Raw genomic sequence first — 23079 nt, 5'->3', positions numbered from 1 at the left:
CTGGAGCGAGGCACGAGAGCGTGGCTCCTCGTCACAATCATTCCAAAGTTACAAGAATGTGTTCAACAGAACTCCTTTATTTGTACTTCCATAAAATACTGTTGGTAAAATGTCATTTAAAATATTTATTCCATATTTTTATTTTACAAACTGGGATTTTAACACTGAAAAGAAATAGCACTGACTGATAAATGTAAAGTAGCAGCAGTAAACAGCAAAAACTGAAAAACAAACAAACCGATGTAACCTTAATGACGTGCGAGATAATGATTAGATATACAAAAACGTACTGTACATATAGTTACAGTGTAGAAATGTCCACCAGCACATGAAGGAACTTGGAGGACAACGCTTATCGTTTTAAATCAACACTTAACTTCTACAAACGAACACTATATCCCTCAAAATGTGCAACACATTGCTTGAGGAATATCAACTGTATGTATTTGACAACCTAAAGATGACTGTCAGCTTTTATTTCACAACTAACTGCAACAAGACCAACATTTATTTGAACATTAAAGATTTTTAAGAACAATGGGACCATCCACGCTAAAACCTGTCACTGTGACCATCAGGGCGAAAACACGACTCGACTACACCCGTCCACAGCGTCTCCAGACGTTTCACTTCTCCAGATTTTAAAGGCACAATCAAACTAAAGGATCAGAAGCTGAAGTCTGGATCAATCAGAAACGTAGTCTTGAGAATTTGGCGTTGAACTTCTTGAGAGTTTCTGTTGAAGCTTCAGGTAGTGTTTCTGAGAAGAAGAACACAAACAGTGTGAGGCCATGTGTGTGTCTTTGTGTTACATTTTGTGCATGTGTTTGTGTGTACCTGCAGGTTGTTGTAGTGCGTCTGGCTGCTGCAGTGAACGTCCTTGGCGCTGCTCTCGTTCACGTAGAAAACACGGCAGATGTTACAGAAGTATCCTGATTTAGGGACGACAAACTCCTGACCTGAAGAGACACAGAAACACAAACCGTCAAAACTATAACGAATGATTTTCAATCCGAAAGAATATTAATAATGAAATAGACTGTGTGCGAGTGTGTTTCTCACCCAGGGGCTGGTTGGCTCTAAATGGCGGCAGCTTGAAGTCGGCAGGAACAGAAGGAGACTGAGAACGAGATCTCTTTGCCTCAGGTTCGACAATCTCGTTCTTCCTTTTACTCACAACTGAAGAAGAGGAAGAACTGATAAATTGATCACGCCTTTATTAACAAATTAATTTGGCCTGAAAATAGCCTCAGACTGTCACTTTTGGGGGGGAAGTGTATTATAAACAACTTTTGGTTTGAAATGAAATCACCAGGTAGCCTTGGTAAACACTTTCATTTTAAAGGTAACACAAACCTTTAGCAGGTCTTGATGTTTGCTTCACTTGGTCCAGCTTTTCTTCCTCCTCAGCTATGTCATCAGGGTAATCCTCCTCCTCATCACTCACTTCATCCAGGTTCACCAGAGAACTCATCGGAGCTGTTGCGTCACTTTCCCCGGATGGTTTTTGGTTCTTCTCCACTTCTGGTGTTGTGGGATCACTCTGAGACTTTGTTGTCGATGCACCTTCTTTCTTGATGGATGCTTTGGATGATCTTTCCCTGTTTTCCGGACCAGCAGATGGATCATGATCTAAATCCTTGGTGACCACGTTTTCGGAGGCTTCCACAATGATCCTAAACGTTGGTGTTTCTCTAACAGCTGCTTCCTCCTCTTTTGGACGAGTTTCATCTTTTGTCTTACTGGTTTCCTTCGTCCCTCCCTCGGACACCTCTGTGGTCAACTCTTCCTGAACTTGATCATCTTCCACAGAGTCTACAATCTGATACACAGGCTCCTCCTCCTTGTTTTTGTGTGACTCTTCTGGAGGAGGGCCATCGTCGACCATCTCATCCTCCACAGCATCAAGAATCTGATATGACACCTTTTCTTCATCAGCCTCTTTTTCAGATGCATCTTTGTCCCCCTTCAGTGTTACGATGTCTTTTCTAGTTGATTTAACTGCTTTCTTTGGTCTTCCCCTCTTTCCTTTTCCTCCTGTAGTGGGCGGGTCATCCTTCAGAACCTCGTCCTCCACAGAGTCTAATATTTCATAGGTCGCATCCTCATCTATTTCCTCTCTTGCAGGGATGTCACTCATCTTTGTTGGTGAGCTCTCTTTTGGAGAAGCGTTCTTCTCTGTCTTCGTTGTTTTTTCCTGTGATTCTCTGGCAGGAGTGCGCCTCCTTCTTGTCGGTGTGTCCTCTTTTTTTGTTTGGTCTTTCTTAGTCGTCCTTTCCCTTCTTCCTCTGTTCGATCTCGTCATAACGACCGGTTCTTCTGTCGCAGTCTCGTCCTCCACAGAGTCTAAAATTTCATACGAAGCCTCCTCGTCTTCTTTTTCAGATGCCTCAGTGAGATTCAGAGTCATTTTGTCCTCTTTCTTTCCTCTTCCACTCCTTCTTCTATCTGTCCTTTCTGTGGCAGCTGCATCTTGACCCAGTTCTTCTTCAATGGAATCGACTATCTCATACACCTTCTCCTCTTCAGCGTCTTGGTCTTTCTGAGGACGTTTTGCTGTGGTGTCTCGAGGTGTTTCAGATTTTTTAACCATCCTGTCCTGTTTCTCTGGTGATTTGACTTTCTCTTCACTTCTGGATGCTCTGGTCCTCAGGCCACTCCTCTTGGATGATCTATCATCTCTTCTAGAAGTCGCATCAGGTTTTGCAGTTTTCTTTTCCTTGTTGTCAGACTGTGTAGTTGTTGTCTGATCTTCAACAGAGTCCACGACCTTATTGGCATCTTCCTCTTCTTCTTTGGACATCTGATCACTCAATGCTTCAATGTTTTGGCCGTCATGGTCCATTGCCGTCTGATCGTCAGTTGAATCCAATATCTGAAAGGTTTCTTCAGTAACTTCACTGTCTTTGTTGTCACAGACTTTAAGAGGCTGGTCTTCATCTTTTGGGATTTGATCATCAGGTTTTTCAACTTGTTTGCAGGATTCTGCTGATGTTGATTCCTCTTCTTCATTTCGTTTTCTCTTCTTCATGACCACTTTGTCCATTGAAGCTTCTTTTCTAGCTGTATCTAACACTTGGACACTAACTTCATGATTTGCCTCCTTACTTTCAGATTTGTTGTCTCCTTGAATCACATCTTCCTCTGATAACTGCTTTACTGTGGACCCGTCATCTTCGACCAGGTCACTCTCCTCTTTACCTGGTTTGTTTTTGGTAACACTGTCCAGTTCCTCTTCTGTGCACTTCTCGGGGCAAGCTTTACCATCATCGTTGACACTGTCCAAGACCGAGCTGTTCTCAGTTTCAGGTGGCTTGGTGTCAGAGCTGCCTGCTTGATCCCCTTCATCCTTCTGTTTATCAGTTCGGCCATCGAATGAATCAAGCATTTGGTCATTTTCACCATCAGCATCCTCTTCTTTCTTTATCTCTCTCTTTATCCCTTTCTCCAGGTCTTTGAGTGTGGTGTCCTTTAAATCAGTCTCTAACTTCTGGTCTTGGTTCAATTTTTCAATTTTTGTCTCTGACTTAATAGTTTTTGCAGCAATGCCCTCTGCTGACACTTTGTGGTCAGACTTTGCCACTGCACTCTCTTTTGCCGACTTTCTCTGCGACACAGGGAGACGCTCTACAGACACTGCTGCTGATAACATCTTTACCATTTCATGTGGAGCTGAGGACGATCCCATACGATAACGTGAGGACGAAGTATGTAAACCTTTGAGTGGAGATTTTGTCTTGCTCTGTTGTGCTTTCTGACCAGAGGGGGAAGACGTTTCAAGAGACAGAAAAGACGAAGACGAAGAGGATGAGGCTGGGGATTTGCTGGAATTAAATGAGTCCTTAGTTGTTTTTGGGGACACAGAGGTCGAGATAGAAGACAACCTTCTCTTCACGTAGTCTTTGGTTGACTTGGATGAGGAAGAAGCGGAGCTCTTAGAGTCTTTCAAGGATCTTGTAGAGGATCTTGTTGAGGATCTTGTTGAGGATCTAGTTGAAGATCTTGTTGAGGTCTGTTTTGGAGCAGATGGAGTACCTGAGCTTTGTTCTACTTTCATCCCTGTGGACGACTGCATGGAAGACGAGGGGCTATGGGGGTCAGGGTTCATTTCTTCCCCATCATCAACAATTTCATCAACGGTGACAAAGTCACTCATGTTGAAATCTGGCTCATCAAAAATGTAGGCGTCTGAAGCAAGTACGTCATCTGAAAAGTCTTCTTGACCCTGGATCATGGACGGAGAGAAGGAATAAATCTTTGAAGCAATTAAATCTCATTAATCAAATATAATTGATGCTTTTTCCAACCTACACTGCGTGAATATAACATATGTATTCAATACAGACAAGGATATAATGATTCCTAATTTCTCCATAAATACAGATAATTCTCAAAGAGGAGGATAAAAAAATCATCACCTCTTTGGCCCCAAAAGTGTCCTGGTCAATCTGAAGAAGTTCTGTGGTGGGTTCTTCAGAGGAGACCAGATTTGTGTGTGTGGCACCAGAAGCAGTGTCGTTGATAGTTGTTGGTGACCCCTCCTCCTTCTTAACAACCTTTTCTTCATTTGACTGAGGACATGCGCTGGAGTCCAGGACGATCTCAGTTCCCAGTTTCTCACCGTCCTCAATTGTTAGGTCACCTGCAGCAGCGGAACTCGATTCTGCTGCAACATCTTCACGAGTGACGGATTCAGCGCACGCTGCTGGTTTAGCAGAAGCACGGGTAGTGGTTGGCACAGAAGGTTTGGAAGGAGGAGGCTGTGTTGGGGGTTGAGCTTCAGCACTGATGGTGTCCAGATCAAGGTTTAAAGTGATCTCACTGGAGTGTTCAAGACGCTGCTTCAGACTCTTCACACTAACATTAAAAAAAAAAAAAAACTTAGAACATTCCAACAACAGCAGATTATATAGCACTTTGTTTCAAGTTCTCATTCAGTGTCATTTATAAGATTTGATTGTTCCTAAACCAACATCCATCTTTCTCTGACAGACTTGTCACTTTGCTGCTCCCCGACATCAGACCATGCTTCAAGGTTAAACAACATAGTTGATTGTTCTTCAGTTACAATTAGACAACAGCTAATGTTAGCAACTATACAATAAGAGCTAACTTTACTGTTTCTGTCACGGGAAAGAGCTGAATGTCACAGATAGCAATATAACACAGATCATTGTCAACGCTTTGATTTTTAATCTGACGAGAATCGATTGAAAAGCGATATACTCACGATTCAACACGTTGAACTTGACTCCTGTGAAGAAGAAGAAAAAATGAGATTGTCTGGTTTGTAAAAAAGGTTAAAAGTTAAATTATATATTTCTCATTCCTGAGTGAAGGACAGATACCTATTTTGGCCCTGCCATGCAGAAGATGACATCAGTGAGTTGTACTTCTCCACCACCTGAGTGACACCACTGGTGTCAGCCATCTCCACACATATCTGAGGTGGAGAGAGGAGGGACAAAAGAAAACTCTGACATTCAGTCGCTTTTCTCGCCACACTTCAATGTGAAAACTTTGCAGTGTCGTTGTCGTACCCTGTTGGCGAGCGGCAGGAAGCTGACAAATTTAGCAATGGACGCCACAGCTTTCATGACGCTCCTCACAACAACAACACTCGTCTCAGAGATCTCCACACAGAGCAGCCGCTCCTCCAGAGACTCTGCATCTGGAACTCGCTGAAAAACAACAAACAGCCTGGGTTAAGGACCAAGGAGTCAAGAAAGAAATAAATTAAGATTAAAATAAAGAATAAGAACTCACAGCGTTGCTCCATTTCATCAAAGATTTGTACATGAGCTCCTGCAAAAAGACACAGAGGATCAGAGATGTTGTTAAAACTCGTTTCACGGTCAAACAACATCGTTTCTCCAAATGGTTCAAACTGTCGGTTTGAACGTTCATTGAGAAACGATTCCCAGGTTTAGTGAGGAACCAGAAACAATCACATTCTGATGCTCTCATCATGTTGTGCTGTTTAATTCTCTCCTCAGTGGCCACACCTCTTTTGACTCAGGATACATGTACTCCAACACGAAGTGGATCTTGAGAGCGCAGCCTCTGACAGAACGAGGATGCCAGATGTGATCTTGGACAAATTTGCAGCACGATGTCCAATCGCTGAAATGCACGAAGGCCTGGAGGAGAGCAGAAACAAAACATGTTATAACATACGTCAATTTGAACAATTGTCCGTCTGCAGTCTTTCGTCCTCACCCTCCTCTGCAGTGTCAGCACGATCACGTTGTAGTACAGGGAGTGAAGAGTTTGTTTGGGGAAATAAGGCCAGACCAGCTTGGCGACGTCCTCGTGCTTGTATTCTCCTTCTGGTAAACCGGTCAACATGATTGTGGGGAACATGGAACCTCGACTGTTGGCCTTCTGCAGGACACAGTGTTCAGAGTTACACAATGACACTAATTCAACGCTATAGGAAAATTTTATTTATGAGAGAACGTTGTCAAGACAGAAGGACATTTGTCGTATTAGTGGAGAAAATGTGGATACCATGATGTCCTCATTTCCTTTGATGGTCAGATATCCTTGAAGATAAAAATGAACAGAATGACGTCATTGAACAAACCTTTAACAAACTTTACTTTTAAATTTTGTTCCCAGCTCTTCCTCTTACTTGGGATGATGAACCAAGGAGACACGGTGGGGAACACAAAGGGAGCAGCTGACATCATGACCCAAAATGCTCCAATGCTGCCCTGTGGGATGCCAGCTTTTCTTGTGGGGACAGCTGCTCCGGGAACAATATCCTTGCTGTCCGGCATCGCGTTCACAGGATGCTTTGGTGCTGCAAAGACAAAAAGCAGCAAAAAAGAATGCATATTAACTTCCTCCACCAAGCAGATTTATTTGTTTGTTTGTTTGTTAGCAGAATCTAAAAGCTAAATCTACTGGAGGGGTTTACATAAAATGTGGGGGAAGGATCCTGACTAGAAGCCTGAGCCACCTCATCTGATCCTGTTCAAGTCGAGGGAGCAACGGTTCTTACATGTACACTTTTAATTTCTCAACACAAAAACGTACCTAGAGCTGTGACAGTGGCAAATGGTGTTCTCAGTCTGTAAACATTGTAACCAGGGGCATGTTCTAGGAGGCTGTACCAAACTCCGATTCGATCAGCATCACGACTGGAGTCAAATTCAACAAAAACCTGAAAGACATGCATACAGGACAGATTAGATGAAGAGGAAGTCTTTATTTAAGTCACTTAAACACATGTGTGTGTGTGTTTATACCTTGTTGAGTAGAGGCAGGTAGTTTGTGACTGAATCGATTTTTGTCAAAGCCTCCCTGAGGTCTCTGGCCTGGCTCGGTGAGATGTTCTCGATGTAGATTATTCTCTCTGTCCGATCCTCCTTTGATTGTATCAGGAACAGGTTCATCAGGGATTTATAAAATACAAGCTGAAACAAGAACATCAGATTTAATACGCTGGACGTGAATAAAAACCTGAGGAAAAGAAACGAGCAGGGTCGTTTGTACATGCTTACCGGCGACTTTAATATGTTGTGCTGCATCACGTGCGGCAGCAGACGAGACCCTTTGAACATGATGCTGTCCTTCACATTGAGTTTCATTATGTTCTGCACATCCTGCAGTGTCGACATCACGAGAAAGGCCTGAGAGGGGAACCAGAGAAAAAGATGTAAGTATTTAAAACAATATGTGGAAACAGAGTTAAAATAAATGACATTAAGAGTCATACTAGAATTACTCGGAAATATGAGTAGCAGTTATGGCCAATGATAAAAATCTGGTGCCTACCATGCCGGCCTCAGGAAAAACATAGATGTTATCGTTGGTATAATTAAATCCGTATGGAATGAAGACGTTGGCAATGTCTTCCTCGGTGTAGAAGCCATCTTCGTACCTCGGCAGGTTGGTGATCATCATATGCCGGTTACCATTGCTCAAAAACTGGGAAAATTACAGAAAATTATCATTTAAGAATAAAATGAGTGCACTTCAAAAAACGTTTGACAAAATCATCTCGATGAAAACTAGAATTATGGCACTGCGGCTGTATGCCTACACCAACCTGTGCAGATTCAATGTACATATTTTAAGAGCTTTAAGACAGACACCCTGTACAATATTACACATTAACACCGACTCATCAACACTGCCTCAGCTGTGAATGAGATCATAACTACAGTCTGAATGATTGGTCGATAAAAAAACAATGATTAACACATTTTATTTCCTCTGTACAGCATCAGTCGATATATCTGGTGAGACATTTTAACTCCTGAGTACCGTATCTAGCATTGTCTGGCTCTTTTACAGACAAAAAGAAACTAGATGTTGAAATAGTGAAGTTGAAATAATTTGAAAAATCCTACCGGATTTAATTGGCAGATTTTCTTCCTAAAGCACTCTGTAAAAAAGCAAAAAGTAAACATTAAACACAAAAGAAAATTAAAGAATCAAGAATGCAAACAGACTCTCTCTTGGATTTCTTACTGATTTTGTTGTGATGAAGGTGCTTTATGATCATGTCCCCAATAGTCAGCAGCTGGTGGCTCACGGATGGATCTCTGCTGGCGGCTTGAGAGGCAGACGCAGGAGCTTCAAAGAGGAGATTTACCATTACATCAACATCACATTTAACAGTACAGGAGCAGAATTTGGAAAAGACATTGATGTTATATAACATATCTGACAGGTCTGACTATGAACATTTACCTTGTATATTTGTTTTTTTGGCTCCAGAGGAATTCTGTGAAGTTTTGCAAGACTTTGGCAGCAAAACCGTTCTGGAGGAAGTGGTGGTTTTTGTGGATTTAGTGGTTTGAGATGTGGAGACACTGGAGGACAGAAGCGGTTTTCTTTGAACAAAAGAAAAGAACATGGTTGTGAAGCAGGAGAAGAACAGAGGAATGTAAAATCCAGATTGTGGTTTGAATGTTAATTTTCCCTATGAGATCATTATGTCCTTCAAAGACTGACTTCCTGTACCAATGTTATTTGTACTTAATCCTAAACACTGTTTGAAAACAACCCAGCAGGTGCACGAATGACTAATATATGAACAATATTTTTTACTGTCTAGACAAAAGAGATACTGGTCGATGAATATAGTAATATACTGATGAATGAAAGATAAAACCACTGTTTAAATGTGTGAGCGAAGCATATCTTACTTCAGAGGCATCTTCTTTAGCTGAAGATTCTGCAAACAAACCAAATCAGATTTGTTATTTTAGATTATTCTGATTAATGACTCCATCAACACACTGAGGCAGACAAATATCAACACGCCCAGTCCAGAATCAACAGGAAAATGTGAGGAACATTCAGGTAAGTGCGAATGGTTCAGTTTTTTCAAATTTCAAAACTGCACAGAGTCCACTGTCCAAATACTTCTACTCTGAAAGGTTTATTTCTCAGTAACAGGGAGTGAACGACAGATCCAGAGTTATACCGTTTGTGTGACAACAGAGACAGGGGTTCCTTTCATGTTGATGCTCTTTAAGCTCTTCAGTTTCTTGGCATCCTCTTCTTTCTCGAAACACACCATTGCCTACATGACACAAGACTTTGGATTACCAGGACCATCAGGACTCACAACATTCTCACAACAACAGGTCACCACAACATGTAAAAACACAACAAAATGCTGAACTTCAGACGTGCCACCAAACTGCAAAATGGTTGCATCCCTATTTTGAATATTTTACCAAAATGTGTCCCCACTTTCGGGAGCTGTCATGGTGCCCAATTTATATACGGTTAAAAGTTTCTATACATACCTCTAGTTTCTTCCGAAACAATACGACTGATTTGGTTTTTCCGAACTCCTCCACCGCAGCGACCACCTCACTGTGAGAGAGGGTGTTAACGATGCCCTCTAACCTCACCATGGTTGGAGGTGAAGGTTTATACACCTGAGTAAAGAGACAACCACATAAATATATGTGTAAGTTTCCAAACTGTGTTTTCGTGTCAGTATTAAAACAGTTGGTTAGAAAAAGTCCTTCATAAACTAACTAACAAACAAACAAACACACCAACCTTAGTCTTTGTTGAAGCACTTACATCGAGCTTCTGCAGGCTGGTCGTGGTTGATGTCTTCACAATCGTCTTCTTTGCTGATGAGAAGGCAGCAGAGGAAAGGCTCTTTTTCGCAGCAGAGGGATTAAGGTTCAAGCGTTTCCCTCCTTGGGTCTCCTTGGCTAGCTTGGTCAGTAAGGAAGGAGTGAGAGTTTTAACCAGTTCGGACAAAGACTGGACATCTAGAGGGACAAAGGTGACAAGCAAGACATGAGACATTAAAAATACTAATAATATTGATATACTACATAAAACATGAGATCTATTATTCTCTTTCCATACTTAGTGATCTATTGTTATTTTAAGTGGAAATTAGGGAAAATTGTACAAAGTTTTAATGTGGGCTGTATAAAGACACTGGTTGATGGGTTTTGTCATCAATAGAAAAGAGCAGTTAGCTGTATCTCTTATCTTATAATTGCAATTTCTCAAACCTGATTTGCCTGTTTGTTTCTTCGACAGTCTGTTGGCACTGCTCAACCGCCGCTGAGGGGAACTCTCTGATGACAATGGTCTTTGCGAGTACCATGTGTCGTCTCTTCTCTTTGGAGACAACCATCTCTCATCACCTCTCCTTGGTGATGAGAGTCTTTCGCAGCTTCTTCTTGGCGATGACCACCTCTCTTCACTCCACCTTGGCGAGGACCATCTGTCGCCTCTCCTCCTTGGTGATGATAGTCTTTCGCGGCTTCTTCTTGGAGATGACCATCTCTCCTCACTCCTTCTTGGCAGTGATGACCGTCTTTCGCGGCTTCTTCTTGGAGATGACCATCTCTCTTCACTCCTTCTTGGCAGTGATGATCGTCTTTCGCGGCTTCTTCTTGGAGAGGACCATCTCTCTTCACTCCTTCTTGGCAGTGATGATCGTCTTTCGCGGCTTCTTCTTGGAGACAACCATCTGTCGTCTCTTCTCCTCTTTCTCTCATTGCTCCTTGAACGTGACCAATCGCGGTCATAACGTGGAGAGCGAGAACGACTCCGGGAACTGAAATATAGAACATTTTAAATTGGTTAACGGTTAATTAAACTAACAATAAATTTTAAACTTGCAATTTGACATTTCAATGGATTCAGATTTTGTGTCTCACAGACCGAGTGTATCTGGAGCTGTGTGATGATAGTGATCGGCTGTGTTTCTCTCTTCTACCCTCTGAGTGTGAGCGGGAGCGGCCTCCATGACTGGTTTTCCTATGACGCTGTTGGGAAGTCTGCGCATAAGCTGAGGAAGACGGTTTGGCATCTTTCCTTGTGGCACTGAAAAGCGCAGGGAACGAGTTAAATATATGTAAATGACAGGGAAAGAATATTTCCAAAAATCTGCAGGTTACTAGTTCTTAACTGGTTTGATTTCTACTTGTCTGAAGAACACTTAGAACTTTACCTGGGCTCGAGTACAATTTCACCATTCCACTGTGGGTATCTGGAGGAGTAAAACAATTCAAACATTAAAACAAAGAGGTTGACAATAAAAACCAAACATTTCAGCGCTAAGGTCGATTGTTATTAAGTAGTCATATTTGGAAAAGGTCACAGCCCTACAGTACATTGGTGCATCCATGGTGGACCTTCAATGTTCAGAAAAGGCAATAATCTTCAAACAATAACTTTAACAATCAAGACCTTTAAAGTTAGAACATTTCAAGAAAACTCAAGACTGACTTTGTCCGTAGGACTCTGCAGCTCTCGAGGTGAAGGCTCGTGTTCTGGTGGGAGATCCAATCCTGGTGATCAGAAGAAAAAACACAACATTTCAACAGACCTCACGACAAATACTATCAGCTTCAATAACTCAACTGCCATGACACACAATTCTGATGATTCATCATTACAGCAGATTTTAAGACGTTCCATAGATCTTCAGAGAGCTTGTCCGTCTCTAAAGTGTCCAATTCTACTTCAGTTTCTTTATATATACACAAAAGAGAAAACTTTTGTAGATCCATGTCCATATAAAGTCAGGGGAGATGGGAAGTCCAAAAATGCAAAACATTTCATCTGGTTTCTTTCAGTCCTGATCCAACAGCAGGTTTGACCAAATTAGGTCGGACATTGACCAACAGCAACAACATCAAAAATGGTGAACAATAAATCATAACAGAAGCTTGGCCAAACAATGGCCAGTAGTACAAGAAAAGTGACATATACTGTTAGATATTACATAAATCAATGTAACAAATGACTCAGAGATTTCTCTAAAGCTGCTTTCAGACATGTAATGAAGCGCGTACATTTTACAGAAATGCTCCAGAGGGGCTCTATATGAGAAGGTAAATGTCTATGTCAGTTGCTCTGGACATTTTTCGGACACAACAAGCGAGTGTGTGTGTTGATGCTCTTACTAACATCCTTACTATCTCAGGATGGAAAAGAGGAGCTACAGATGTAGCAGACAACAATGAAAATCTTGGAAACACACTGAGATTTGATGCCGGTGTGGATCTGCTGTAAACAACAACAACACTGTGCTTTTTACAGCTGTATTTATACTTCCCGTCCTGCCTCTCCAAGCTTGAATGTTCTGGAAATGTTCCTGTAGTCAACATGTCTGAACAAGACAAACTACTGTTGCATTCTTCATATGTAAAAGGCAGACCTTTCCTTCATGTCTGAAAACAGCTTAACAGTGGTAAAAAGGTGCAGATGGTACATTCACTAACATAGTGTGTTGAAATATATACTTAGAAACAGGAGTAACATAACAAAGAGAAATGGGAAACAGTGGCTTTCCATTGACATCGCCATGTCTACCAAGTCTTAGTCCCATCTTGGTATCATAATAGAAGATGACCAGTTCTCATGATTTTATATTAAATTAATCAACAGCCCATATCTGTTGATGGCAGTTACATTGATTGATTACATGACTTTCATCTGACTAAACTAGACACTGATGTTCCAGCAGTTTTAAGTGAATAAAATCATGTAAATCAAGCATCATACAGAGAACAATAGTTTGCTATAACTGGCTTCAATAAGATATTGAGCATCTAGTATCACAAAATCAGTCAACAATCTCACACCAAGCTTACATTTTAAATGTGTGTTTGCAAAAGGGTGCACAGCTTGTAAGTGGAAGCATTGTTTCTTAATGATAACAGCTTCATACAATTTGAAAATATATTTCACATAATTCAACACTTGGGCTCTTTTTAATTGGTATGATACATTCTAAAAGAACAAAAGAACAATTTACAGTTTAGACACCGAAATAATGACCCATAATTTCCAAGAGGGAGAGAAATCAGTGTCTAGTCTTCCACTCACCTTCATATTAGTGAATTCTTTGAAACACAGAGAACAGGTATGTGGAAAGACCCTCGGTGTGGCTGCCGCATAGTCATGCATCATGGCTGTCGATGGCAGATTCTTGGTTCCTGGCAATTTTGCTGGATGCTGTGTTGGCAACTGAAGGAAGTTCTTTGCACTTCTGGCTGGTTGAAGTGAAGCTGAAGGAATACTGATGGGGTGAGGGCTAAACACTGAAGGTTGCACAGTCCGAGAGGGATTTGTGGTGATGGAGAGGAGACAAGCAGGTTGTGTAGCAGTATCAACTGGAGGCCACAACGCTTTCCCCATTTGCGTTACTGGCTGTTTCGTCACATGCTTCTTTGGCATCTGCTGTTTCTGCGTCGGTTGCTGCTGCTTTTTTATCTGCTTCGTAACCGTTGAACCTTTGCCTTGAGTTGTGCTCGGATTCTTGGTGCCAGTGGCCTCACTGGTACCAATGAGCACAAGACCAGGTCGGTTAGGATGCATACCCCGGAACAGAGAGGAAGGTAGTTGGGTTTTTGATGCCGACTTGTGATCTGCCTCTGTTTTTCTCAAAGGACGGGCCTTGGAGGATTCCTCATGTCTGAAGCCTCCGTCTTTGTCTTTTCTTGACAGGGAAGAAGAGCTAAGGATTGTTTGAGAAGTCTGGTGTGGTTGCGTCTTCAGTTGCTTTGCTGGATCAATGCATGGGGGAGCTACTGATCTCAGTATTGAACTGTATGAAGAGTTGGTAACAGTGCTACCTTGGCCAAATGAAGAACCAAGGGCACTGCTTTTCACCTCTGCAAGATCTTTTTGCAGTAGTGCATGAATGTGGCTGCTAATATTGTTAGTCTTCACCAACAACATATTGCCACTCCCATCACTGTCAGCACTTCTGCCACTGGTGCTTTCAATCTCATCCAAAACCCCTCCAGTATAATTGCCAGTATGTCCATAGTCAATTACTTTAGTGTGCTGGAGAACAGCTGATGACCCTCCAGAACTCCGAAAACCATCCACTCCACTCACACCTCTGATGGGTTGAGGTTGAGGACAGGGTTTTGGCTCAATTGCAGTCGAAGCTCTCTCCGTCTTCTGAATGCGGATTTGGCGCAAGATGAATGGAAGGTTGTCAGGGGTCATCTGGTCTTCAGGGTATGCAATGAGATAGTCTAAATCCTTTTTTTCAAGTCCAAATTGCAAAAGGATGTTAGCAGCAGATTCAGAATTGTACTTGGGGTGACTTGTCTCTGTAGGAGCCACAGGTTTGTCTGACACACGATAGTCATAATCACCTGATCCTGGAGTGGGCTGTACATCACGCTCTCTCTCGCTGCTTGTAAAGTTAGTTGAGGCTGGTGATGAATAAAATTTAGAAGAATCATCTGCAGTTGATCTTTTGTAGCAAGGCAACCAGTCCGAGGAGCCACTGCCACTTTCACCATCACAGTGTCTGCGTCCGGCAGATGCAGATGTTGTGGACATCAGATAGGAGGTTGTCCCTGTGCCGGAGGAGAGAACCTCCTGAGTGTTGGTAAAGCAAGTGCTCTGGCCTATGGGCCAATGATCCGGTTTACCAACAAATGTCACCTCCTCTCTGGCTCTGCTAATATGCAGGTCCACAGACCTCTCTATGTCCTTGTCTATTTTGGCCCGACCCTGTTCAGGCCTGTAGCTCACTGACTGAGTCAGTAGTGATGGGATCATTCCAGCAGGAGTCGCAGAAGAAGCTGCAGAAGAGCTGGACCCAGGTCCAAAATGAGGAGATGCTTTCCGAGGATTCCTTTCTCCCTGCGTACTGGAGAGTCCATATGACCCCTGGGTGGAACTCTGGCTGCCAGAGGCATAGGGGTTATAAAAGGGATGAGACATGGTGTTTACAATCTTAAGAAGATTGAGGAGACTGATGGCTGCAGCAGTTGGGGAGGGAGGTGTTGGGGGTATGTAGGGTGTAGGTATGTTGGAGCTGACTGTCAAGTTTGCAGCTTGACTGCCAATTGTGAGGGCATTGTTTATCTGCGTCAGTGCAAGCTGGGCTTTCAGTTGAGCCAGCTGCAAGGTTGCAGCTTGCTGTCCGATCAGGATCGAGCTCCCTGCGAACCCTCCAAGTAGAGGGCTCGTTAGGGGCACTGAAGCAGGAGATATGGCACCACGCTCCGATAGCAACGCAAAGCTGAAAAGTTAAAACAAAGAAAGGGGTTACTGAATTGGACTGTACTTCAGATCCTTGTTTGGGTGAAATCCAGTATCTGGGAGGTCTTGCCTTGTTCACTCTGGTGATTCCTGTTGAACACACACTCAGGGGAGCAAAGCAAAAGTAGCAAAGCACAGATAAAGACAACAAGGTCACAGCTGTTACAAGAAAACATTCAAGAGGATGCAAACTCATTTATTTCCTTTCCATGCTCATCGTTGTTGGAAGCACATGAAACCCACACCAGCAGACACACAAAGCACGTTGCAAAATGTAACATCTCACAACGACGATTTCTACTTCAAAATGCACATGGGATCACTGAGCCGAACTCTGGTATTAAACTTCAATCACGACTATAAATCACATGTTGGGTTTTGGGGTAAATAGTGTAACAACATAGAATTGTAAGTATAGAAACCTTATGTGCAAAATAAAAGAATATGCCCAATGGTTAATGCTTTACAAAACTTTTCAGGAACAATTCGACTACCGCCCTTTCACAAACATCCAGTTACACAGAGAAACCCAATTAATGTTAATATTTTCATTCAGAAGTAGAAATACAGAGCACATTTTCTGCTCTGTCATTGGTGACAAATCCAGTCCATGGTCAAAGTCTGGAAAACTCTCAACAAAGGAGCAAATCATCCTCACACAGCACAGCAGAACCTTTAAACCCACTCTGAACAGGATAATGTTTCACTCTATCCTTGTGCTGACTGTTGCCTGTATCAATAAATCAACTTCTCATAACTTAACAGCAGATTTGCAATTAAATATAACTATAAAAAAAAAAACCACAGCAGCCTTGTCTGGATTCAAGTCAAATTCAGCCTGTAGCTGTCGATCCAGGGGCCTTTGGAGGATACATCTGAAGTCTGAGCACTGAAGCCCCAACAGGTGGATCTTCTCAGGTCTAAATTTCCCTCCATTCATTGTAGTTCAGTTTTTCAACAACGTGGTCTACACAGCCCATGAAGGAGTCGGCCTTCATGGGCCACAAGGACCATATCCTCAGGTAACAGAGCTTCTTTTTGTTCTTCGTTAGAATGCAAATATTCTAAAGGGAATGTCGAGGAGTTGTTTTAAAGTTCTAAACACATAAATACAACACATTTCGTTCAGATGTCTCCTGGACTTCATGTCTGACATCAGCTTTTGTTTACAGCGTCCGTGTTTTTGCCAAATTCCGACACACTTGAGTCGCAACGACCAATTGTGAATAGCGTGTGTCTCCCCGTTCTTTACCCACAATGCACACCAACACATTTTCACACCAACACAATTTCCCCTGTCACGTTTCTCATTCCGGCCGATAGGTGTCGTGGTAGAACATCAGGCAGCAGGAAATGAACCTTTTTTTGGAACCGGAAGCATTCAGAGCTTTCTGAAGTTTCAACTCGTTAATATTAAGATGCATTTGAACTAAACCACGTTCGCATGATGAATCCGTGTTGATGAGATATTGATATAAAAATAAAGTGCTTAAAGACTCCGGACACATCCTGTTTGAGTGGAAACATCCACTTCTGGTGATGTTGCGTGAAACCGCTTCTTAACCTGCAGGTTTATCAATACAGTCGTTTATTGTGAAATAATGAAAAAGAAGGTTATCACGATGTTTATCGAGTTGGAGAGAAACGTGTTTGACACTTGTCACGAGCTGGAGCTCAACCGGGACTCGTGTTGCTAAAGTAGCTGCCGATGCTAACAGCGGCTAACGCAGTTTGAAAGGAAATGAAAAAAGCGACTGTCGCGTAGAAATGTAACGTTAAACCGCCTTAGCGATGTTTTTGTCGCCATACCTTCCGTTGTTTGCGTTGAGTTTGTCGGTTTCGCTGCGTTTAGACTCTTCGTCCACCCGATGACAACAAGGAAATAAACAGCCGGAAACCCGTGAAGACTTCCGGCATGAGGGATCCCGGCTTCCTTCAGAGTAAAAGCGTGAAGCTCTGTAAAAGTATAACGCTTCAGAGTAAAAGCACGGACGGTTTTTTTTTACATGATCACATAAAAATAAATTGATAAGATTTAAAATATATATAAATAAAACACACGCTCAACAAAGTAACATGACAGAACATACATATATATAAAAAGGAGGAGGACGTGGTGATTAAACCACCAAGGGGCAATTAATAAAATTCCTTCCTTTTACAAAAAGTATAATAATATGATTAATAATAATATTAACAATATTAACAACAATAATTAGCTCACGCTAATTTATGGATTAAATATTTACCTTTTTATAATAAATGATAAGGTGTAATGTGGTGAGTTTATACATAAGATTTATTCCAGACAGCACTCACCAACTCAAGACAACTCAAGACCACAACTACATAACATACTGTTTGATATTTATAAATGAAGCATCAACTTCCTCGTGTCTTCATCACTTTCAGTCTGATTTACACCTGAATTAAGATTAGATCAGATCAGATTTAGTTAAGCTCTAAAAAGAAGGTGATAAACCTTCCTCCTGAAAATAAAGACATGAATCAACGAGGGCTTTGTTGAGCTTTGGAGCCGCGCGCTCGTTAAAGTTGCTAAGTTCGCCTTGTTGCTTAGTACGACCACAGAAGAGCCAACGACAGGCCCCGGCCAAATTCAACCACATGCACACAGTGCTCAGAGCTGTAAGCCTCTGATAATACACAGGTATTGACTTTACCATCCACTGAATCAACAGTTTATTAAGATGACGATGAATATTTTCATCTGTCTCTGAGGAGCCGAGCAGCAAATTACTAATATATCCCCTGTTATCCCCTCCCCCGAAGCTCAGGGCTTAACACTTGACCACAACACAACAGCTGACTGGCAGGGGTGTGTGTGTGTGTGTGTGTGTGGTAGGGGACGTTGAGCCAAGAGCCTTCAGTTTTATTTTCAGCTGTCATCGCTCCCCCTCTTTGTACTTCTATCTTAGTGAGGACTCTCACTGGCTTCATACATTGCCAAGCCACTTACCCTAACCTTAACCATCACAAGTAAATACTGACCCTAAACCTAAATCTAATAAACAAAGTAGAAATTAATCATTTTTACATATAACAAAAAGTTATATCTATTTAAGTGTTTTATTTTCATTCATGTGTTTTTATCTATGAGGACGTTTGGAGTCAGAGTCTGAGCAGAAGTGGAGCCGTGGTCTCGAGGTCCCGCTGATTCACGCTCTGGACCAATCACAAGTCAGTCTCAGCTGTCAATCATGACGTCATCAAATAACTAATTAAAACCAAACTCATCAGAAACACTTGAAGAGACATGAGTGTGATGAGAAACCCTAAAATGATATCTGTTACTGTAATTAGGTCCATTCCCCATCTGCTAACATGGAGGAGATAGGGTTTCTGCAGCCAGCCACTAGGGGGCGATCAAACTGATCTGTGGAGACATTTACAGAACTATGTGTTCAGCGATTGTAACACCCACCCACACACACACACACTCTGACTAACTCATTAATCTACATCCCCCCGGCCCAAACAGCATCGTCACATTTTCTCTAACGATCTCAACAATTCTGGACGGAGGAAACCCGACCCCGGATCAGTGAGGACGCGGGACGACCACGGCCAAGTCTGATGAGCGATGTGAAACCTCAAATTAGTATCTGTCTTCAACACGAGGCTCTTCTCCAGAAAAAACAAAGCTCCGATTTCCTTCACCTGGCAAAACAATAAATTAATTAAATCTCAACGCTGATGAGCTGAAAATCATTAAATTACAATTTAAGAATCTTTAAGGATTTTTTCTATCTGTAAAATTTCAGACATTTGAATTTGTTAACTATGATTGAAACAAACTTAATTTAATCGTGTGTCACCACATTAGTTTTTTTAAGTTGGTCAAATAATTCTTCAATATGTGTTTATTTATATTTAAATGTACATTTTGCCCTGCAGGCCTGTTATGACTGACAGTTCCCAGGTCACATGACGTGGGCGCGTGATCACCTCAGCAGCCCCCGGGGGTCCCTGTGTCCTCGGCACTTCGCCCAGCGTTGGACAGGTGGTTTCATTTCCACGCAGAGGAGACACGGTAACCGACGCCAGCAACGACCTGCTGCTGCTGCTGCACATGTCAGAGTCATAAATCTCACCGCAGCAACAGAAGTGGTTTGATAGTTCTGATAATTCGATGGAGGAGGATGATATAAATAAAACATTCGGTTTTATGGAGATTTTTCTCAAATTATCAAGATAATTAAAAGTGAGAACTGAGCCGTTTTATTCCTCGTCTAGTGAACCTGCTCTTTAACTTGAATTTTCACTGTGGGAGATAAACTCGAGCTGAAATAGTAAAAGAAATAATAGAAACTGAATCTGCACGTTCATGTTCTGTGGGTGTGATACCTCAAGAGACGCTGTCGTCATCTGAGGAGCCGTCAGCAGAGGCTCTAATGAGCCCCGATGACAACAATTCACCACTGAGCTGCCGTCACTGACCGCAACACACACACACACACACAAACAAACAAATAAACACACACACACACACACAAACAAACAAATAAACACACACACGTCCTTGGACTGAGATGTAATTTATGGTCAGTATTTATAGTTTATGTATGTTCCTCTGTAGTATGTGTACATGGTGATAAATACTGACATTTAATAGTTTTATAAAGTTCAAGTTAAATTTAAATTTAAAGCAACACCACGTAATCGACAGCGCCCTCTGCAGGTGATTAATTCTGTTAGGCTCCGCTTTGCGTGACTGATAAGAACCAAAGACAAATAGAAAGTCTGAGTATTCGTTAGTTGGGGCGTTCCCTTTAAATGTGCAATATGTAACTTCAGCCACTAGGGGTCTCTCAATCAAATCAGTACTTGTTACGTGCTCGACCGCTCGTAAAAAGCCACTAGTGTGAGAATTGATGCTGTGAATTGTAAAGAAATATTTTCTCTCTGACATGTCTGTGCAGCGGAAAATGATAGTGACACAGCATCGTGTAACACGGTGTGAATATGTGTGTACGTCGGGTTCGTCCTCTGAGGAGAGTTTTCATCACCATCGAGGAATGTGTCATCCTGTACGAGCCGCGGTGTCAGGTGATCGATGAGCTAACCTCAAGATGTGGCTATTTTCAGAGTCGCTGAATATACGTAGAGAACAAACTCTGTCGAAGAAAGAGACACAGAGATAAGTTTCATCTCTGATTTTAAAAGTTCCCGTGGACAAGAGCAGTTGATCTTTTTCTCTCTGCCTCTATTGTCTCTCAGTCAGTGACTGTCGGGCTGTGACGTCCTGTCCTCTCTGATCACAGTTAATAACGTGATTCTGAGGCTCGACCCAGATCTTTTTTTTATTTTTACAAGTGGATGAACTAATGGAGTCAAACACTAAGTGACTCCATCGTCAGGAGGTCGCTCCGCGGAAACGTGGAGGCTGAAAGTCGACAAGTCTCAACTGAGGAGACGATGAATCCAAAAACCTGGAACAAGGAGAGAGCACAACTCTTCTTCTCTCATTAACCGCCTGTGAATAAAGATGGACGGCAGGACCGCTTCCAAAAGTGAAGCCAAATCATCTTGGTAGCAGTATTGGTCTTAAACCCCGCCTCCACCCGTAAAAACCAACGAGAGCGACGAGCGACCGCGTGGAACGTCGTGTTCACGTCTCAAGAAGAAGAGAAAGAAAACGGTTGAATAGCAGCAGCTGCACTTTTATATCTGAACGTGTTGCATTCCGAAAAACTAAAACACCTTCAAACATTTACGAGGCGCTGGGCCACAAGTGTGTGTGTGTGTGTGTGTGTGTGTGTGTGTGTGTGTGTGTGTGTGTGGTTATAGATCAGCCTTTATATAAACTGTGCTACAAGCATCAGATGACTTCTCATGTCAATGTCTCTCTTTTAAAATACAGACACAAACACACACAAACACACACACACACACACACACACACACACACACACACACAATCATCACAGAGGAGGCACGACATGGCCGACACACACAAACACACAAAGTTATAAACACCTCAACCAGCGTCTCAGCTGTTTCAGATTTTTTTTTCAGTATTGCTTCTGTTCCGTAACGATTCAAGACTTTAACTCTTTGAGGCCTTTTATTGATAAAAAAATTAAATGTAACAAACTTGAAGCCTTTAATTTTAAATTTAAGATATTATACAACTTTTAAGATCTTTATTTGGAAAATATAATCTAACTTTTTAAAGTCTTTTATTTGTAAAATGATTTAAAACATATTTAGGGACTTGCTGTGACTCTGTGGAGAACATACTGACACTGGGTTTAATGAACTGAGTAAATTACTGAAAGGATGAGTTTCCTTGTTTATTTCAGAAGAAAATGGATGAATGGATGAATGGATGAATGACAGACAGACTGATGGATTTAACTCTCTAGCAGGTAAACGTCAGAGAAATGAAATGAAGGTGAGAGAGAGGACGACTCAGATTCAACCACTGACGGTTCAAACGTTTGAATCCATCTTCATGCTTTAGTTGCTTTCCTCTACTTTCTAAAACTTCTATCACAAACATCTCAACAGAGCATTTGTTGTGTGTTTCCATCAGATACAGACGCTGTCAACATCCAGCAACACGTGTGTGCTGGTTCTTTGTGCGTGCATGTTATGAACGACATGCATAGCTGAGGAAAACTTTTAAAGCCACGGATTTAGACAGACGAGACGCCCACGTGTGCACAACGCTCTCACATACAGTTGTCTTCCTGTTTTAGCTGAAGGGTCAGCGGGGCTAGCCAGCGTTAATACCACACGACCATTTCACACTTGCTAATTGCTCCACATGCACACGTGGTCGCACAAGAACGTCAGAAGACGACATTAAGAGCATTTACACGTTTAGACAGAAGTGACCAGTCTGTGCTAACTTCTAAATCTGTCGTCAGCCTGTGTCTGTTCGCGATGTACGATAAACACATCGATCTCAGAAAACAAGACGGTGATTATAATCATCACAGTGAGTTTGCAAAACAAGACGTATTGTTCGTCCTCACCGTCGTGCAGGGTCGTTGCTGTTGTTTGCGATGCGGTTGGTGGTTTTGCTCGCAGCCAAGTTTCGGGCGCCGTCGTTGGTCATCTTCGGGTGACCTGTGTCCGCCGACCGTTGTTGTCGGGCCTTCTTTTCCTCCAGCATGGCCAAACAACACAACCACACATATACACAAGTAAACACTTTCTAAATGTCCTTGATCACACAAACACGTGCACCTCTGGTTTTCATCAGCACTTCCAATTTAAAGATAAATCCAGATATCTGGCCTGAGACTAAGGTAAAAAAATGAAAAAGAGGAGTTTTCTCTAGTTGCTCTCCCAGAATTATTTTCCTGCCAACAAAGAAAGAAGCATCATGTTTTAAAATCCAAGCGTGAATCCAGAAGAACAGAATTTCCCAGGTTGCAAATCTTCACACATTTCCAGACAGCGCCTGATCCGCTTTCAGAAAGTCGTTACGATCACTTCCAGCCAATTCCAACACAGGACCAGAAGTTAAAAACAAAAACTTAAGACCAACTCAGCAGCTCTTCCCAAAACGCAAAGTCCTACGTTATTCACGTA

The 23079-nt window shown here is 42.2% G+C and overlaps 1 protein-coding gene across 4 annotated transcripts; it reads right to left on the bottom strand.

Annotated features, from left to right (window-relative positions):
- Positions 1 to 57: 57 nt before the first annotated feature.
- LOC109634806 (uncharacterized) lies at positions 58 to 22779 on the bottom strand. 4 transcript variants are annotated; one of them, XM_069519048.1, is made up of 30 exons: positions 22518 to 22779; positions 13336 to 15496; positions 11731 to 11792; positions 11453 to 11491; positions 11164 to 11325; positions 10506 to 11056; positions 10033 to 10253; positions 9771 to 9905; positions 9443 to 9541; positions 9162 to 9190; positions 8704 to 8846; positions 8482 to 8586; positions 8361 to 8395; positions 7783 to 7935; positions 7509 to 7637; positions 7254 to 7421; positions 7042 to 7168; positions 6635 to 6805; positions 6511 to 6545; positions 6220 to 6384; positions 6006 to 6140; positions 5767 to 5805; positions 5541 to 5681; positions 5349 to 5443; positions 5231 to 5254; positions 4419 to 4857; positions 1357 to 4225; positions 1063 to 1179; positions 838 to 959; positions 58 to 760 (listed from the first exon to the last, which is right to left on the bottom strand). In XM_069519048.1, the coding sequence occupies exons 1-30, from the start codon at positions 22655 to 22657 to the stop codon at positions 686 to 688; spliced, it is 8886 nt and encodes a 2961-aa protein (XP_069375149.1). In that variant the 5' UTR covers positions 22658 to 22779; the 3' UTR covers positions 58 to 685. The 4 variants fall into 4 exon arrangements, with proteins under 4 accessions (XP_069375149.1, XP_069375150.1, XP_069375151.1 ...); XM_069519049.1 differs by having other exon boundaries at positions 8482 to 8581; positions 8705 to 8846; XM_069519050.1 differs by having other exon boundaries at positions 10057 to 10253.
- Positions 22780 to 23079: the final 300 nt, after the last annotated feature.

The sequence above is a fragment of the Paralichthys olivaceus genome, chromosome 22 (assembly GCF_024713975.1).
Source record: "Paralichthys olivaceus isolate ysfri-2021 chromosome 22, ASM2471397v2, whole genome shotgun sequence".
Taxonomy (NCBI): Eukaryota; Metazoa; Chordata; class Actinopteri; order Pleuronectiformes; family Paralichthyidae; genus Paralichthys; species Paralichthys olivaceus.
The sequence above is the reverse complement of the archived record's forward strand: the minus strand, read 5'-3'. Positions and strand labels throughout refer to the sequence as shown.

Coding starts and splice junctions, on each gene's coding strand:
- LOC109634806 (XM_069519048.1), bottom strand. CDS start 22,657: ATGCTGGAGGAAAAGAAGGCCCGACAACAACGGTCGGCGGACACAGGT. Junction 11,326..11,452: donor GAAATTGTACTCGAGCCCAG/GTAAAGTTCTAA, acceptor TGCGCTTTTCAG/TGCCACAAGGAAAGATGCCA. Junction 6,806..7,041: donor TGCCACTGTCACAGCTCTAG/GTACGTTTTTGT, acceptor TTGTCTTTGCAG/CACCAAAGCATCCTGTGAAC.